General features: G+C 42.6%; 3 protein-coding genes across 4 annotated transcripts; 1 reads left to right on the plus strand and 2 right to left on the minus strand.

Annotated features, from left to right (window-relative positions):
• Positions 1-3,434: 3,434 nt before the first annotated feature.
• LOC121776513 (60S ribosomal protein L30-like) lies at positions 3,435-4,964 on the plus strand. The gene is made up of 5 exons (XM_042173683.1): positions 3,435-3,543; positions 3,629-3,734; positions 3,854-3,955; positions 4,639-4,707; positions 4,801-4,964. The coding sequence occupies exons 1-5, from the start codon at positions 3,523-3,525 to the stop codon at positions 4,839-4,841; spliced, it is 339 nt and encodes a 112-aa protein (XP_042029617.1). The 5' UTR covers positions 3,435-3,522; the 3' UTR covers positions 4,842-4,964.
• Positions 4,965-5,063: 99 nt separating this feature from the next.
• On the minus strand, positions 5,064-7,360 carry LOC121776512 (glutathione hydrolase 1-like). Of its 2 annotated transcripts, none has more exons than XM_042173681.1 (6): positions 7,197-7,360; positions 6,491-6,998; positions 6,192-6,427; positions 5,798-6,053; positions 5,586-5,723; positions 5,064-5,396 (listed from the first exon to the last, which is right to left on the minus strand). In XM_042173681.1, exons 2-6 carry the CDS (start codon positions 6,866-6,868, stop codon positions 5,163-5,165), a joined length of 1,242 nt encoding a protein of 413 aa, XP_042029615.1. In that variant the 5' UTR covers positions 6,869-6,998; positions 7,197-7,360; the 3' UTR covers positions 5,064-5,162. The 2 variants fall into 2 exon arrangements, with proteins under 2 accessions (XP_042029615.1, XP_042029616.1); XM_042173682.1 differs by having other exon boundaries at positions 7,225-7,316.
• A 1,329-nt stretch (positions 7,361-8,689) lies between these two features.
• LOC121777497 (probable inactive receptor kinase At5g10020) lies at positions 8,690-13,506 on the minus strand. Its single transcript, XM_042174770.1, has 3 exons — positions 12,330-13,506; positions 9,633-11,288; positions 8,690-9,492 (listed from the first exon to the last, which is right to left on the minus strand). Exons 1-3 carry the CDS (start codon positions 13,258-13,260, stop codon positions 8,921-8,923), a joined length of 3,159 nt encoding a protein of 1,052 aa, XP_042030704.1. The 5' UTR covers positions 13,261-13,506; the 3' UTR covers positions 8,690-8,920.
• Positions 13,507-18,430: the final 4,924 nt, after the last annotated feature.

Raw genomic sequence — 18,430 nt, forward strand, 5'->3', positions numbered from 1 at the left:
CTGACCCCCACTCGCATGAGGCTCTTCGCGATGCAACACCTACAATGGTGTCTTGCCAATGGCTTGCTCAGCGAGACGGAATCGAACCACCGGCTAGCACTGTTGTAGATGCTCTAAGACAATTTGGTTTTCAGCACCTTTAGTTTATAACAAGAAATACTCTAAATATGTTTTGCCTATTTTTTATAAAGAAAAATGCGATCTTATTAAAAATGAAAAATGGAACTTCAATTCCAAAGGGTTAGAGCATCAGCAATGGCGCCCGTCCCGGCGGAATTCCGCGGCGGACGTCCGCCATTGTGCATGGTATGCACGGATACGGAATTCTGCCGAGGACACCGCAGTTCCGCGGCGTTACGCGGAATTCTATCGCGACGGGCGTGTGGACGTCCGCCATTTCGTTGACTCCCACGGACGTCTGCGCGGAATTCCCGTTTATTGCATTAATTTTTTTAATTTCTATATATACGACTCGTTGAACTGCATTTCATTCGCACCACTTGTTGTAACAAGTTTCTCTCTCTACATTTCTTTTATATATCCGGAGTGGCTGGTAGTGGTAGTGGTGGGCATTATGAACACATGATGCGTCTGATTCATGCACGTGTGCGGGAATCAGCAGAGAGGGAGGAACAAGCGGCCTAGGCGCCGGCGGTACCTCGACCTATCCATCGTCGAACTATAATACCTCGGGACCACCTCGCTGCCCACGCTCGGTTGTATGAGGATTACTTTGCGTCGGAGCCACGGTTTGGGGAGAACCTGTTCCGGCGACGGTTTAGGATGCATCGTCCGCTCTTTCTGCGTATCGTGGGCGCTTTGGAGCGTCGATATTGGTATTTCAGGGTGCGGGAGGATGCTGCTGGTAAACCCGGCCACACGCCAATTCAGAAGTGCACTGTCGCAATCAGGCAGCTGGCATACGGAGGCGCGGCCGACATGTTCGACGAGTACCTCCACATCGGCGAGACGACTGCCCGCGATTGCCTGAAGCATTTGCCGACATGCTCCAAAGACAAGCCCATGTTCTGCTCCAAAACGATATTATTGAAGAAGTATGGCAGCGGAGAGGTCGTCGTTGATGTAGTTTTTAATTATTGAAATGTTTTTTTTTAATTTGGTGAAATGTACTTTTCTTTTTTTTATTTAATGGAATTTTTTCCCTATTTGTGTTGAAATTTTAATTCCGTAAATTGTTTAATTCCGGAAATTGTTTAATTTGTGAATTTGTAGTTTTTTTAATAGTGGGAAGTCCTCGGGGATGTCCGCCACTGTGCAGTGAGAAGTCCGTATGACGTGGCAGGAGGTGTTTTGAGGATGCTCTTAGAGCATCTCCAATAGCACTGGACGTCAAATAGCCTTCACACTGCCACATCATCAGCACTACAATTCTCCTGCCACATCAGCTTGCCACATCAACTGGACATCAAATAGCCCTCACATAGCCTTCACACTACCTTTCCACATCACTAATAACAATTATATAATTTAATTTACACTTGTATCAACATACGGAATTTAATTTACGAGACAAATACGGAAAATTCGAATAATAATATTAAAATTTAAAAAGTACATTAATTTTAAAAAAAAGTACAATAATATAAAAAAAGTACAAAAATTAAAAAGTACATTAATTTAAAAAAGTAAAACAAAATCACTCATCGCCGCCGTCCTCGTCTCCGTCGTCGCCCAGCGCTTCTTCACCGTCGTCGCCGCCGCCTCCGTCGCCACCTACGCCGCGGCTATTCCCGCCGGTGTCCCTCCTTATCGCCTCCAATTCTTCACGCTGGCTCTGGAGCAATACACGAAGAAAATCCTTCACCTCGGGGTCCACCGCCGCTTGGAAGTCGGCTAAGGTCTTCACCATTTGAGCGCGTGTTTGTTGGCGCGCGAAGAATTTGAGCTCCTCGGTAGACCTGCCGAGGGGGGATGCCGAATGGACGTCCTGGAAACTCGGGGTGCCCCCCCTCGCAACCTGCTGCGCCCGCCTTTGCCCAACCGGGCGAGGTCGGCGACCGAACGACCGAGGAGTCGGGACCTCCTGGGCCGTCTCAGGGAGGTCTGACGAACCACCGCTGCTGCCGCTATAATCTCCGGTATAGTTCAGTCTCTGCCTCTTCGGCCAGCCAGCGTCGACGCCTGCCCGGAATTTCTCCGACTCGTTGAGCACAACGTAGCAGTTCCAGTAGGTGAACTCATAGTACTTCTTATCCGGATCGGGGTAGGCTCTCTCCGCAATCCTCCTTCAGTCTTCCTCTGTTTGGCCACTGGTCTGCATGCGGAGGGCGTTGGCGTACAAACCCGAAAATCGAGAGACGCCAGCCCTGATTCGGTCCCAGCACTTCCGGACCTCCTCCCCGGTGCACGGTCTCCCTTCAGGGCAAAATGCCCTGTAGGCTGCGGCTATCTTGGCCCACAAGTTGACGATCCTCTGGTTCTTCGAAACCAGAGGATCGTCGCAGACACTCACCCACGCCTTGGCAACCGCAACGTTCTCCGCGTCTGTCCACTTCCTCCGGCCCCGGATTTCGGCTTGGGGCTGCGACGACTCGCCGACCTTCTTCGCCTTGCCCTTCTTCTTACCCAGCCCTACTCCCTGGCTTTGAATGAGAGTTTCCGAAACCTCGTTAATATCAAAACCCAAGTCCGCTAAGGAGAAGGTCTTCGTATACTGTGCATCCGTTGGGGTCGATGTGTGCGAAGAACCGGTGGAAAAATCAAAAGTCGGCCGATAGGCGTTATCCCCCCCGTGCGTCCCCTGCGCCGGGGGAATCATCTGTTGCGCCGGTGGCATCATCTGCTGCGCCGGTGGCTGCATGCCGGGTGCCCACCCCGGCATCATCTGCATAGGGGGCTGCATGCCGGGTGCCCACCCCGGAATCATATGCTGCCACGGGTACATGTTGTAGTACCCGCTCATCGGAGGCCAACCACCTCCCCCAGGAGCCGGGGAAGTATGGGACCCTGCCCCGGGAGTCGGGGGCGTCTGAGACCCTACACCGGGAGGCGGGGGAGTCTGAGACCATCCCCCGGGATTAACTGGAGTACCTTCGTAGTTGTTCTCCATTGCTCGTTATTGATCTTGTACAGAAAGTAAGGTAGAGAGAGAGTACTCGTTAAAATAAGTGGTGCGAATGAAAATGAGGTTCAACGCGCGTATATATAGTGTTTTCGAAAAAAAAAAAAAAAATTTAAATCCAACGCCGGTTTGGCGCCGATCCGGGACGCACAATGGCGCCCGTGAGCATCGGCGTCGGAACCAGCGTCAGCGTGGGAATCGGCATGGCGACGCCGATTTTGACGCCGATTTCGCCCACGCCGGTTCCAATGGTTCGGCGTCAAACCGGCGTGGGCGAAAAATCGGCGTCGCGGTGGTGACGCCGGTTATTGGAGATGCTCTAATGGAAATTTTGTGCAAAACCTCCCTATAAGAACCCTACACGGTGCACTGTGCCGCAGTGCTAAATTACGCCCTCCAAATCACTCCGCCGCGAAGCCCTAGCTCAGCCCTTCGTAACGATGGTGGCCGCAAAGAAGACTGTAAGAATCCTCTCTCTACCTCCGCCTGTTTATCAGTTTTCGTGTTTCATTTCTCAATTTTTGGATTCGGTTTCTATATCCGCAGAAGAAGACTCATGAGAGCATCAACAACAGATTGGCTCTCGTAATGAAGAGCGGAAAATACACGCTTGGTTACAAGACCGTCCTCAAAACTCTCCGCAGCTCCAAAGGTCTGTGTGTGTTTTACACTTCAATTTCTTTGGTAATTTTATGCGATTTTTTTATTTCATTTTATTTGTTTTGGTGATGATTAATGGTGAATTCGGCGAACCTGAATTTGTAATTTTAGGGAAATTGATACTGATCTCGAACAACTGCCCGCCGTTGAGGAAATCGGAGATTGAGTATTATGCAATGCTCGCCAAAATCGGCGTTCATCACTACAACGGAAGTGGGTTGACTCTTTCTAACTCGTTTTTGCTGGTTTTTCTTTTTTATTTTGTCTTATCGTTCTGTTTTGGACGTGATGCTGTTTTTCAGCTGAGCTTGATAGTCGTTTGTTCTTCTTTTGATTTATGTTGATGATGACTTAATTTGGTATAGTCTTGGAAACTCTATAGTTAAAATCACAACCTTTTCAATCTAGGGAACACAAAATTACATTAAACATGTCAATTTAATCAATATCACAACCTTCAATGATCATTATTTAGTATTTCATTGTGATATACATATATATGCATACATTGTTGATCAAATCTATCTTTTCCATCATTGTGTTTGAATCTGGCAATTGCACAATTGCATTTATGATTCCACCCTTCAGCGCAAAAATCTTCCCTTCGTTGTCGTGTCGTGAGTGAATCTAGTAATGTTATGCTCTGCTATTGCCCTAGAAATTGTGCTCCCTTACGTTACCTCATTACCTGCTGGATATACATGTTTATAAAATTTAGCTTATCAAGCTTGTCGAACTATCTTTAGTTTGAATGTTACAATTTCCCCTTCTTCTATGCTAATTGAGCTTTACATTTCCATGTAAGCTGTGTTTTTGCTTGACAAAGGTTGCTAAGAAAAAACTGTAGTTTGAGCTGTATACTTGTTTTACTGACTGACTCACTTGTACCATACCAGACAATGTCGATTTGGGCACAGCTTGTGGGAAATACTTCCGCGTTTCATGCCTCAGCATTGTCGACCCAGGTAGTTACCAATCTCGTATTGCTTGTTATTTTTATATTTTTTCTGCTATTTCCTCGCACTCCTAATGTTATGAACTGCTTCCGTGCAATGCAGGTGACTCGGACATCATCAAGTCGTTACCCAGTGATCATTGAGAAGAGAGAGATAGTCTGTTTCGTATTTGCCTTTTTATCTATTTCTTTATATGATTCTTATTTTCAATTTGCAGAACATTTGTAGTTGTTATGGAATCGTTATAAAGTTTTCTATTTTTTCTATGATTTTTCCACATTAATTTTCCGATTTTGGCCAAAATCAGTGCTTACAACTCCAAAAACTTTGAAATATAAATTGGATCAGTAGAACATTAAGTCACATTCTTAATTGGTGTTAGACCCGAATTTTCAATATTAAATGACATGGATCTACTTTTATTTTTAGAACATGAGGATAAGTTGGATATTCGTAGAATCATTTCAATAACCAGCTGGGAATCCACCCTTTCTTGGATCACTCACACCAACAAGCAACCCTGCATTTGAGGCTGAGCCATTGAGTTGTTGAACCACAAATTGGCATATTGAGCCACCGGCAAGGCCTTTAAGAACATGACCCTTCTTTGCCAGAGCAGCCCTCGTCTCCACCGGGACCTCAAAATGGCTGCCCGTTGGCACCGTCCAGTTCTCGTACTGTAGCACGTTCGGGATCAACTGCAGAGGCGAGGGGCAGGGTTAGAGAGAAACGACCTCGGCCTTAGTAAAATGGACGTGCTTTTTTTTAATTGTTAAATTAACATAAATTTAAAGGCCGCGTCACAATGGACTTGAACATAGACATTAATTAACCACTCTACCACTAGGCCAATAGACGCACACGATCGATTAACATGTTTTCGTTACCTCATGGTATGACCTTGGAGCTAGAACAGAAGAGAGTGGATCCATCCCTCTTGTTACATGGTTTACCAAAACTTCAGTTGTTGCAGCTATTATCATTGCTCCTCCACTTGCACCCACAACTGCTCTCAATTTCCCACTCTGTAGGCCAAAGGTTTTATGGTAGAGGACTATTTTTCAAAATTAGCTACATAAATAGGATCCCTTTATTTCACCTTGAGAATGATTGTAGGCGTCATCAAAGACAATGGCCTCTTCCCGGGGCGGATGAAGTTGGCCGGAGAAGGAGGCGACGTGCTGCCTTCAGGCACGGAGAAGTCATCCATTTCGTTATTCAGGATGATGCCGGTGGCTGGCGACATGAACATAGAGCCGAAATAGGCGTTGATGGTGGTGGTCATGGAGACCGCGTTGCGTTGTCCGTCCACGATGGAAATGTGGCTAGTGCCGTGATCATGGATCTGGTTCCATCTGCATCACAAGAAACATGGCCTTTGAAATTAGACAGTAGAAGCATTTGTTAACTAGTAGTAGTAAGGATGTCAATGCAGCCCCCAACCCGTGGGCTGACCTGAATAGCTCGTTAAATTTAGGGGGACAATATCTCACTTTCCACCATAATGGCTGGAATTAAAGGTTGTATTATCAAAAATGGTCTTCTTCAAATCTGCAGCAAATTCTTGAGACAACATATCCTTCAACACATGCTCAACGTGCACGAAATCCGGATCGCCAAGGCTCATCCTCACTGCGAACGCGTGCTTCAGAGCTTCAATCTGGCGGTGAGTCATAAGGGAGGTCGGAATATCCGAGCTATCCTTATACCCCGCCAGAATGTTAAGCACCTGATAGATCAAAAATCATCAACAACAACAACAGAAACAAAAGCAAGAACAAAGAACACTTACAAGAACCATAGCTGCGCCTCCAGAAGAAGGCGGGGGCATGCCTATGATCTCGAGTCCCATGACGTTGGCCCTCACCGGTGTCCTCACTTTCACACGATACTCCTCCAAATCCTCCATAGTCAACACTCCACCACTTTTCTTGACATCCCTGACTAGGCCGAGCCCAACCGAGCCGTTGTAAAATGGCCTTATCCCCGCCCTCGAGATGAGAGCCAACGTCTTCACCAACTGCTTGTTGTAGCAAACGTCGCCCGCCTTCAACAGGCTCCCGTTCCTCGTGAACACACCGCAGAGCCCCTCATCCGCCATGATATTCTCCTCCGAACTCACCATTTGCATGTGCAGATACGGTGATATCTTGAACCCCTTCTCTGCCATCACTGCGGAAGGCGCAACCAGCCTCCTCCACGGCAGCCTCCCGTGCCTCCGCCAGTCCTGCTAGCTCCCCGGGAACCGCTACAGATAGCGCCCCGCTAGCTTTCGCACCGGCATTGCCATCATACATGTCCTGCATAGGACATCACAATTCACCATCAAAATCATCCCACATCGGAGAATTAGAAAATGTTCAGGAAATATATAATTGCAACAACTACTCCATTAGTATAAGTCCTTTTGGAAAAGCGTCTCAATAACAAAACTGTGAGTGCTTAATCCAAAACTGGCAATATTATACTAATGTGAGTCTGGGTGTGTATCGACGAACCTTGTACACAAAATGTGATCAATTCTACCTCAGAAGCATGCTTTGGGGCGGTTTCTCTCATGTCGAACGCATCCACCTCGCCACTGGCGAGACGGACAAGCATGAACGCGCCGCCTTCCGTGAGCACGTCCCTCCCGATCCTCGAGCACAGGCCGTGATTAGTAGCCACAACGCCGTGCTCTGCAGCGACGCTATGGCGCCCGGCATTGCCTGCGTCGGCAACAAACAATGACGACAGCAAGAGCAACTGCCATAGAGAGGTCTTCACAAGACTCTGACCATACCACAAAACTAAAACTACCTACCATCAATTAAATAGTAAATACTAGTACTATATAGTAAATTAATTCTGCACGTTTTCAATTTAACGTCAAAATATTACAATATGTGAAAGCTGTAGCCAAGAAAATGGCTATCACAAAATGCGAGTGATGGATTTTTGGATAACATTTGTGAATTTTTTGGCTCCCTTGTGTGGCGTGTGACTTTCAAATAACATTAGCATTTATTTTCAATGGCACGTAGCGAGAAATTCAAGCTTCTTGATGTGATCAATCAAATGTGTTTACATTGAATTTTGTTGTAAAGAATAGAATGCAATTTAGGAAAAAGAAGAAAAGGATTCGATAACTTAAATTATGGATTTGTCAATAATTTGGGTTAAGCAATATTCGATAAGTTTAATCAATATTTAGGGGTTCGATTTTTTATTTGGATAATCTTGTAAGATGTGTTTACTCTAATCAATAAGTTTGAGTTACCCTACGTTTCGGGCGATAGAAACATTTGTGTGTGGTGCAAAACTTGATGTTACAATCGTGATATTTTAATATGAGACCAAAATAGCATCAAAACGAAATAGAGGCAGCAAAATTGGGATGCCCAACTTTCTCATGGTGATTAATGCTAAACATCCCATCCCATCCCATCCAGTTATTCAATTTTATTTAACTAAATCTTCAAATTGTAATCATGTTAAGTCGATTTTATTTAAGAATTGTAATCATGTAAGACTAATGGCAGTTCTTATAAACCCAACAAGGAAAAAAGTAAAACTAAAAACCTTGAAGCTAGTGTAAATGCAGAAGCTAGTGTAAATTGTAAAATATGAATGAAAAAACATAAAAAAGTCCTAAGATGTGTAGATGATTTCCTACCTCACACACTTTCACCATTTCTTTTCTCTCATATATTATTTCTCTTTGATCTAATTTTATATGGGTCAGATCATATTCCTTTGTCTTCAATTTGAGTTGGTCATCTAAGAACAAGTCTTGGACAAACATAATTATGGATCTCCTACGAAGATTTACTTCAATCAAGTAACTATATAATGGAGATTAAAATATAGTTTCACGAAGCATGTGAGATTTATAGACGAGGCATATCAATGTAAAATATGTTTTGTACATATGGGCTAACGCAAAGACTAATAAACGAGTAAACTTTTTTTCTAAACCATACCAAAAACTGAAAACAATTTACAACGAGAATTGAAACGGTAAGATATGGGACTGGGATTTATGTCAATTAATCAATGGATTAAACATCCCTTTACACAAAAATTGAAGGGGAGGAACTAAACATATGTGAAGACTAGCCCAAATTAGAAGGCAATTGCAACCACTAAAAAATTTTAGACAAAAAAAAAATAAAAGAAGAAACAATGAACAAGTCACAGCAAAAGAATTAATTCAGGAGCACATGTACAAAAAGCTTCACACTCATATTGCACATAGATCGTCCAGAACCTGTCGGATGTTAGGCCTTTCATTTACAGGAAGAATGCACCTTAACGACACGGCCAGCATGTCGTCCATGGCTTCCGTGTGTTCTTCCCCTCCGGAAATGTCCCTGTCAATGCAGTCCATCCCCCGTCCCTCTTGATCACACAGTCGAACCCAGTCTGTCAGATCCACAGCGCCCGACTGGCCTGATATTATGTCCCCTGCACTTCTTCTTGTCAGCAGTTCCATCAAGATCACACCAAATGCATACACGTCTGCCTTGAATGATGGGGCCGGTCTCGTTGCAGTGGCCAGTTCTGGGGCGCGGTAGCCCAGAGCCCCCAGGTTCAGTATCTGCTCAGCAATTCCTGGAGGCGTCATCAGGCGGTGGAGGCCGTAATCAGTTACCCGGACAATGTATTGAGAGCCTTCCAATAGTATGTTTGTTGGCTTTAGATTTCCATGAGGTAGGCCTCTGTCGTGGAGGAACATGAGACAATGAGCAACATCAACTGCAACTTTCAGCCTCTGGTTGAACGATAACATGGAATACCTCCGAGGTGTTGATTCTGCATCAAATGTACAAATGTGAATATAAATAAAATTGTTGAACTTCCAAATTCACCATCTTGGTCAATAAATGGTGCTATTGAAGGATTCAGATAGATGCCAAAATAGATTAGAAGATTAAATTATATTGGGCCTTTACCATAAAGATGCAGGGCCAAGCTGTCGCCCACCACATAGTCAGCCAAAATAAGCCTTTCTTGTTCTCTTGGTCCCCAATAATAAGCATGCAACGGAACTATGTTCTGATGCCTGACTGATCCAATCTTCTTTACCTCCTTGGCAAAATCTTTCTTGTTTTTGACCAAGCCAACCCTCAACCATTTCACAGTGAGCATATGCCCATTATCTAGGGTAGCTTTGTATAGAGTGCCGTGGCTACTTCTACCCAGCACTTCTGCTGGAGCTCGAGATAACTCCTCAGCAGTAAATTTGAGTGAGGAGTCCAAGAAGAACAGTTCACCAACCAACCGATCAGGTGAATACACGTCCAGTGTAACAGGTTGTTCAATTGTGTTGATAAAACGGGGAGAGGATTGCATTGGAGATCCTGGGGAGGATTTCCTTCCAGATGTTGTAGGATGACTGTCATGTTGGCTGGGATTTGTGGAGGCAGCACCAGCTGCCACTCCCTCAGGCAGTATGTGCTCAACAATTTCAGTACCAGACTCCATTTGCCCAGACAGAGATCTTGAATTTGAAGTCAATAGATGATCATTAGAAAAGCTCAACGAAGTTGGAGGTGGCTCCGTGTTTCCATGGAAATTGAAGAGCGAAGACCGACCAAATCTTCCTGCTTTTGCATCAGTACGATCAGTCTGATGCGAACCTTGTGCACGGAAGTCCTGAAACCGAGCTCGCTGATAAGCCCAAAGAACAAAAGCAATCATCACCACAGCTCCAACAGATGCAACAATGATGGCTATTTTTACACTGCGTTTAGAGGAGCTAGGGTGGTTCTCACGTCCTATATTGTGCGGGACATTTCCAGAGGAAGATGAGTGATGGTTTTCAAGTTGATTATTACCAGTAAATGACGAATCAGGAAAAGAAGTCAGGTTTTCGGGGATTTTTCCTGACAAATTATTGTAAGCCACATCGAAGAACTTCAGACTCGATGATAATTTAGCAGGAATACGACCATTGAAATTGTTATGGGATAAATCAAGGTACTCGAGGAGAGTAAGTTTGCTCAGCTCGTCTGGCAGTGGTCCATATAGATTATTCCTTGCTAGACTCAGCAACTTAAGCCTTCCCAAGTTACCTATATCAGAAGGCAATCCACCCATCAAGGCATTGTTCGAAAGATCTAAGGACTCCATCGGAGGAATAGAAGGCAGAACCAACAATTCACTAGTATGAGCACCTTCAAGAGGAATTGCTCCTGTCAAATGATTTCCTGACAAGTTCAAATTTGTTAAGGACATCGAAGTAAAGAAGCTATATGGGATTGGACCATCAAATCTGTTGGAGCTCAGATCAATTGTAGTGAGCTTCGTGTCGGAACCCAGAGTGGAGGGCAGAGCCCCCTCTAAGGAATTGTTCCTAATACGGAGTGAAGTCAATCTTTGGAACTGTGTCAAATTGGGAATGCTTCCTCTCAAGCTATTGGAGCTCAAGTCTACAATTTCCAGATTGCTGCCCCAATTCCTCAGAACAGATATATCGTCTGATAACTGATTTCTGCTTAGATCAACAACTTCACAATTTCCCAAAGACAGTGGCAATGAGTCTGAGATAGAGTTCGACGAGAGGTTGAGAGTTACCAAAGTCGTTGAGTTGATATTTGGAATGGAACCTGAAATTAAAGGAAGATTAAGCAGTTCAATATAGCTCGACAAATATTCACGGGGAATGGGGAATTGGGGATTTTCAATTGAAGTAGAACTGCATCCATACAATACAAGAAGACACATAAAAGTTAGTGGAAAAGATAAGGTATTTAGGAGCACAGCGTTAAATAGCAAGCCCATAAGACTTTTTAAGTAAGTTGTGTAGATAAGGTATAAAGAATAAATGCAGACGGCATTTCAATATTCAATTATTAAAGACGCAATAAATGAATACTGCTGCGTAAACAAATTCTGCTCCAAGATTGTTCAAAATTATCTTAACATAACCGCGAAAAATTATAGATGATCTACATTTCTCAGTGGGTTTCCATAATTCACCCCCATCTACATACCATCCAAACACCACTAATAATCATACACACTTGCGAAATGAGAGATAGGCACGCAGATTTTTCCGACATCTCATGGTAAAGCTTCCAATAAATGTAGCAGAGTAGAGCGGTTAGCCAAGTCAAAAAAGGTCAAGGATTAATTAAAGGGAATTTCTAATGACTTGTCATTCTGGCTAAACGGCTGCAAGACGTCACCTGACTGACCCAACTCCCATGAATGGCTCTTGAATTTGTTCCCTAAGTTTGGCTGCAGTTGCAATGGTTAATGAGGCCCAAACAACTAGTGGAACTTAGAATTCTAACATGGGAACTACTGTTAACTTCTAAGAAAATAAGGTACTTATATAGCAATCAACACAACATATAAAACTTCAACGGTATTTCACGACAGATTTAAACAGCAAAAGCAATAGTTGCCACGCGTCTCCCAATGAACAGGGTGAAGAGATCTAGAATCAGTTAATGCTTTCCAATTTTAACCACAGACGATCATGTAAAACGCACCATATGCCAGTTAAATAGCATAACAACCAATCTTCCCCAAACCAATACTAACTGATCCAATACTAAAGGGCATAGGGTGGATCAGTAGTCCCCTCCTATGCGATCAAAAGGAGAAGAACTAATCCATTTCAATTGGCATAAAAACCTCACCTGAAAATCCATTAACACTGAGATCCAATTCCACCAATGGGATAGCTCCCTGCAACAATCCCGTCGGCAGAGCCCCAAAGAGCTGATTATTCCCAAGCCTAAGCACCTGAAGATTTGGCAACTGCTCGAACTCCGGCAGTTCACCATTGATCTCATTTTCGCCCAAATCCAAAACCTTCAGGTTCCGAAACAACTTCATCGCATCAGCCCCCCATAACCGCCCCGTTAACTGATTTCCACTCAAGTTTATGTACTGCACCGTGTTAGCCAAACTAGAAACATTCTCCACACTCAATTCCAAGGAGCCGAAAAACTGATTTCTGCTTAAATCCAAGTGCTCCACATTCCTCAGCTCAGGAACCAGCTCCCCTACATCCCCCTTCAGCTGATTAGAATGCAAATCAAACACCTTCAGCTGCTGCAAGTTGTGAATTCCAGCAGGAAACCACTCGGAGAAGTTATTATTAGAGAAATTGAGAAAATGCAGCGCCCACAGATCATTCAATTTAGCCGGAATCGGGCCGTAGAACTGATTCCCAGACAGATCAATCACTTGGAGAGACGACATTACGCCGAGAGTAGGCACGAGGCGTCCGGTGAAGGCGTTCCCCGCGAGGGTTAGGTTTTGCAGCGACTTCAACGGTAAAAGCGTGCTGAATTTCAAGTCGCCGGAGACGCCTAGCCGGTCCAGAGCAATTGAGACGACAGAACTGGTGGCGGCGTCGCAGACGACGCCGTAGAAGCCGTCGGGGCAGGCGGAGGCGTTGGAGGGGTAAATCCAAGTGTTAGTGATCTTCTGAGTGGGGTCAGATTTGATGCCCTTTTTGAACTCGAGGAGTGATCGGACTTCATCCTCGGAAGCGGAGGCGTAGCCGTGGAGAAGAAGGAGGAGGAGAGGGAGAGAGAGGAGAGAAGTGAGAGAGAGAGTCATTGGTGGTGGTGGTGGAGTAATGGCGGTGCTAGGGGTGAGGCATTTGGGGGGTGGGGAAGGGAGGGGGGTAATGAGATGGCGGATTAGGGTTTTGATTTGGGGGAAAATGAGGAGTTGAGTTGGCTTCTGTGTGTATATATGTTGTAAGTATAGGCGTGTCTGTGTTTTCTTCTGTGTCTTTCTCTCTCTCGCATTGAGTGTGAGAGAGAGAGAGTAGGGTTTTTAATATATGGAGAATGAGTTGTAAGTGAGTGAGAAAATGGGTGAAAAGAAAGAGGCGAAGAAAATGGAAGTTTTATTTCATGAGTGGGTCCCGCGCTCTGAATTATCTTTTGGTTTTTGCTCTTTATTTATTTTTGGTTTGTTTATGATTCACAAATTTGTTTTCTTTTTGCAACAATTTTTTTATTTGATTGTGCAAATGAACGTTTTTTTTGGATGACTTTTTGGTAAAGGTTTATTTTATTTATGTTATTTTGGATCTAGTCGAGTGTGGAAAAAAGTTGCTTTCGCACCTGTACCAATTTATCAGAATATTTTTGTATATTTGGAGTAGTGAAATTTAATTATTTAAGTATCGAATTCTGTAGAATTTAGTGAAATTGTCACCTCTTTTTCAATAATGGAATCCAAAGCGCCTAGTTATTTTAACAGCATTTTATTGCCTATTGCCCAATTGAGATATGGTTATTATTAGAATCAAAGACGATGTTAATTTATTTTTGGGTTCAACATAATCATTGGCCTCTCTTACGTTGGTGTGTAGTATCTATTTTCAAATTGAATATTATACTCAATGAATGGCAGTAAATACCTTATCTCTAATTACTAGACGATTTGATTCTTTATAATTATTTCATTTAAATTATAAACTTCGGTCGCAGCTAATTACTAGACGATTTGACTATTTATAATTATTTTATTTAAATTATAGACTTTAGTCAAATTCTTGTATCTTCCATAATTTTTAAAATTGAAATATTAAAGCGTGAAGATTTAATTCTTTTAATTATTTTATTTGTAAACAAAATGTTATCTTTTTAATGATGTTCAAATCGATATGTTTTAATAAAATAAGTAGTATTTTTTTAATTCTTTTTTCTAATTTTCTTATTCTATTGAACTATTCGTTTATTAGACCATCCACAATAGGCGCACAGCGACCGCCCAGCCGAGCGCCGGCGCTGGGCGGTTCGCTGGGCGGTCTATTGCAGCCGCCCAGCGGCTGAGTGGAGAGAGAAACCGCGCAGCGCTGGGCGGTTATGTGGCGCTGGGCGGTCGGCTGGGCGGTCCGTTCGGCGCTATTGCAGCGCCCGGATCGCCCAGCGCAGCGCCTAGCGCGAAAATTATTTTTTTTTTTCCGAAACACTATATATACGCGCTTTGCTCGTCATTTTCATTCGCACCACTTGTTTTAACGGAGACGAGGAGTGAATTGTCACTCTTTTTTGTTAATGTATTTTTTTAAAAAATTAATGTACTTTTTTTAAATTATTGTACTTTTTTAAAATTTAATAGTATTATTAAACTTTTCCCGTATATGTCTCGTAAATTAAATTCCGTATATTGTGTGATTGTTAATTATGTCATTTTATATAATTGTTATTAGTGATGTGGCTATTGATGTGGCTGGGCTATTTATGATGTGGCTAGGCTATGGCTAGGCTATTTATGATGTGGCAGAAGGATTTTTAGTGCTGATGATGTGGCAGTGGCTAGGCTATGGCTGGGCTATTGCTGGGCTATTCCTATTGTGGATGGCCTTACAACATCAAAAGACGTTAATTTATCCATAGATCTACTTGATATGTTATGTGACATAATTGAATTTGATCAACTTTTATGATTTAAATAGGTAATATTATTCTTTAGCATGTGTAAAATTCAATTGATCTTTATGATGTTGCCTCACATGTCATCATTTAGAGACTATCACAATGGAAGCGAAAAAGGCTTCCAAGTCAACTTTAAAAGCAAGCCAATAGTAAAAGGATGCGTTCAACGGATTCAACTTCTTCCTTGCAAAAGATGCATAGATCATCTTCACTCTTTGACGCCCATTCTCAAGGGCCACCCTTCGATAAGGTGTCTTTATTTTAGTATAAACCAACAAAAAAGTTGTACTCCTGGTGGTGGGTCCATCACACATTCCTTTTTTATTTTGACGTCTACGTCCTCGATCTCTATGAGTTTATTAACCTGCAAAATAAAACTAGAATCGAATAGATGTTTGACATTTTATGTCTCGCATTGTTACGATACCTTTGGATTATATTTTAAGTGTATATTTTACAGTAATAATGCCATTATCATATTTGTTATGATATCTTCTTAATCCAACTCTCTATTTTCCCAAGTAAAGACAAGTCAAACTTCCTTCGTCCAATAATAGTAGTATATGTTAGAGTTCGTATACTAGAAATCACCTTTCGAGTGATTGAATACTGTAAAAACTCTTATTTTATTTTCCAATGAATGAAACAGATTATTTTTGTTATAATGTTGGTATGTTTTACATTTAATGAATGTTTATTGCATGTTTAAATGTATAAGTAACTTAACAAAGTCTAAGTCTTTGTTTTAGTAGACCGGTTGTGGGCGTCGTCCACTTTAAGGTAACACGGTCAGTTCTGAACAAAGAAAAATAAGAATTTCACAACCCAGATAGGCATAAACTACCTATCGTGAAAGGTTGCAATGTCATTCCGCATTTCTAAGCCTTACTGAAATAAAATGACATTGGTGTGGTAGAGCACAGAATTGAATCTAACAGCGAGACAAGTCTTTATGCTATCTACTGAAAGATGAGGTTTTGATAATTATTTATGTTGAATCGTGGGCGAGGTGAGTCTCGTTTGATAACGTCCTCAAGAGGAGCTCGAAACAAGACTTTATTATTCGGGACCTAGCTAGTTGGAGTTTGATTAATCTATGTATAATAAATAAGCGTTTCTTGCTAAGTCCACTCTTAGAATTAATAAGATGTTAATTAATGAAGTCCATAGCAGACACTAATTAATTAATGGACGTTTCTATCTTAAGCGCGGGAAATGAATGACAAACAACGGAAACCCAAATTACTTGGAATTTTGGATTTGGATGGACAGTGCAATATTATTTCTGTAGTGGCTGATAATAATATTCCAATATAAGCTTGTATTAAATTGTGGATTCAATTTAATTAGTAAAAAGCTAATTGGGGGAGGTCATATCCAAAACCTTTCATAGATCCCTGACTGGGCCCAATATGTAACTTAATATAAATAGGAGAATAAAGGAGACATAAAATACACTTATTTTTATTCAAAATTTTCGTCCCCCTCCTATTGCACATAGGGGATGATTTTTCTCTCCTCCGTGAGATAGAATTCTGTCTTCTTTATTTAAGTCCTAGTATCCTGGTGAGATCAGCCCACACAGATATCAGCATAGAGTTCGAGAACCAGTCAGAAGATCCATGGTCTAGTACTCAAGATCTTCACGTGGAGAAGACACGAGCTATCTTCGATTCTTTGGAGAATCATCAAGGTAAAATGGCTAATCCGTAGAAAAGCATGTTTTAGGTTTCAATTACGCTTAAAACACGATTTGATTCAAGTTGTGAGCATGATACATGTGATAATTATGCGAATAGAATTTGTCTAAATAATTTGCTAAATAGATCCGAATTATTATGTAATTGATTTATGATGCGCTTCCGCTGCCAACCCATTCAGTATATACTTTTGGTTGAGCACTCGTTTTAATGCACAATTAGTAAAGTAAGAGAAAGATAGAAAGAAAAAGTAATTAAATATTATTAATGGAGAATTTGTCTCATCTCCTTAGAGAGAAAATAATTTTTAAATTGAAAAAGTACATGCTCTTATGGGACGGACTAGAAATGAGATAGGGAGTATGTTTTTTTAACGAAGCAAGTACATCTATTTGTTTAGTAAAGGTAGGCGGCAACCAATACATTTGTGATAAGATTTTTAGAGCACCCACAACCGTGCTCTTGCCAGCGAGCACGGTTGTGGCCCTGACCCCACTTTTTCTACCTGCTCTTAGGCAAGAGCACAACACCCACAGCTGTGCTCTTCCGCAAGGACGAGCACAATTCAATTTAAATAAAAACATTTCCATAATATTAAAATTCATTAAAAAAACCAAAATAATATTACAAATTACAAATAAAATAAAAAAAGACAGAATTAAAATCTTAAAAATTAAAAATTAAATTAATTAAAATCCTAAAAATTAAAAATTACATAATTAAATTCGTAAAATTAAAAAAACCCACTACGTGTTGCTGAATTTCGCCCACATGTGTTTGATTAGGTCTTCTTGTAGCTCAACGTGGGTTCGGGTATCGCGCATTGTGTGCCTTGTTTCGATCCTCTCACCCACCGTCGTATGCACACCTCGGCGTGGGGGAGACCTCGCGCTTGAGCTTCCGGCTTCATCCTCGTCGTAGAAGCTAGCCGCCCTCGGTCCTTCGTCGGCTATAATCTTGTTGTGTACTATAATACACGTGTACATGATGTCGGCAATATTGTTCAAGTACCACAGCCGAGCCGGGGCCTTCACAATGTTGAATCGGGCTTGAAGGACCCCAAAGGCTCTTTCGACGTCTTTCCGCGCGGACTCTTGACGCTGCGCAAAAAGAACCCGTCTCGGGTCTTGCGGGTTGCTGAGCATCTTCACGAAAGTCGACCACCTTGGGTAGATACCATCGGCGAGATAGTAACCCATGTGGTATGTATTTCCGTTGACGGTGAAGTCGATCGCCGGTGCTACACCATTCAACACATCATTGAAGAGGGGTGAAGAATAGAGCATGTTCAAGTCGTTGTTGGATCCGGCAACGCTGAAATATGCATGCCAAATCCATAGGCGGTAGTCGGCGACCGCTTCAATGATAAGTGTTGGGCCGCCGCCTTTGTGGCCGCTTAAGTGTTGCTCCCTCCAAGCAGTGGGACAATTCTTCCACCTCCAATGCATGCAGTCAATGCTGCCAAGCATTCCGGGAAAGCCATGGACTGATTCGTGAAGACGAAGCAACCGTTGGCAATCATCGGTGGTGGGTGCCCGAAGGAATTCATCACCGAAAGCTGCACGAACGCCCTCGCAAAAATTTTGAAGACAAAGGATTCCAGTGGACTCACCGACATGCAAATACTCGTCGAAG

The sequence above is a fragment of the Salvia splendens genome, chromosome 18 (genome assembly GCF_004379255.2).
Source record: "Salvia splendens isolate huo1 chromosome 18, SspV2, whole genome shotgun sequence".
Classification (NCBI taxonomy): Eukaryota; Viridiplantae; Streptophyta; class Magnoliopsida; order Lamiales; family Lamiaceae; genus Salvia; species Salvia splendens.

Excerpts from the sequence above, each read along its gene's own strand:
- LOC121776513 (XM_042173683.1), top strand. The coding sequence starts at position 3,523 with ATGGTGGCCGCAAAGAAGACT. Across the intron at positions 3,956-4,638 it reads CGTTCATCACTACAACGGAA|ACAATGTCGATTTGGGCACA; the intron begins GTGGGTTGACTC and ends GTACCATACCAG. Across the intron at positions 4,708-4,800 it reads CCTCAGCATTGTCGACCCAG|GTGACTCGGACATCATCAAG; the intron begins GTAGTTACCAAT and ends CGTGCAATGCAG.
- LOC121776512 (XM_042173681.1), bottom strand. The coding sequence starts at position 6,868 with ATGGCAGAGAAGGGGTTCAAGATATCACCGTATCTGCACATGCAAATG. Across the intron at positions 6,428-6,490 it reads GAGGCGCAGCTATGGTTCTT|GTGCTTAACATTCTGGCGGG; the intron begins GTAAGTGTTCTT and ends TTGATCTATCAG. Across the intron at positions 5,724-5,797 it reads CGCCTACAATCATTCTCAAG|AGTGGGAAATTGAGAGCAGT; the intron begins GTGAAATAAAGG and ends TTTGGCCTACAG.
- LOC121777497 (XM_042174770.1), bottom strand. The coding sequence starts at position 13,260 with ATGACTCTCTCTCTCACTTCTCTCCTCTCTCTCCCTCTCCTCCTCCTT. Across the intron at positions 11,289-12,329 it reads CAGTGTTAATGGATTTTCAG|GTTCCATTCCAAATATCAAC; the intron begins GTGAGGTTTTTA and ends CTTTAATTTCAG. Across the intron at positions 9,493-9,632 it reads CTTGGCCCTGCATCTTTATG|AATCAACACCTCGGAGGTAT; the intron begins GTAAAGGCCCAA and ends CATTTGATGCAG.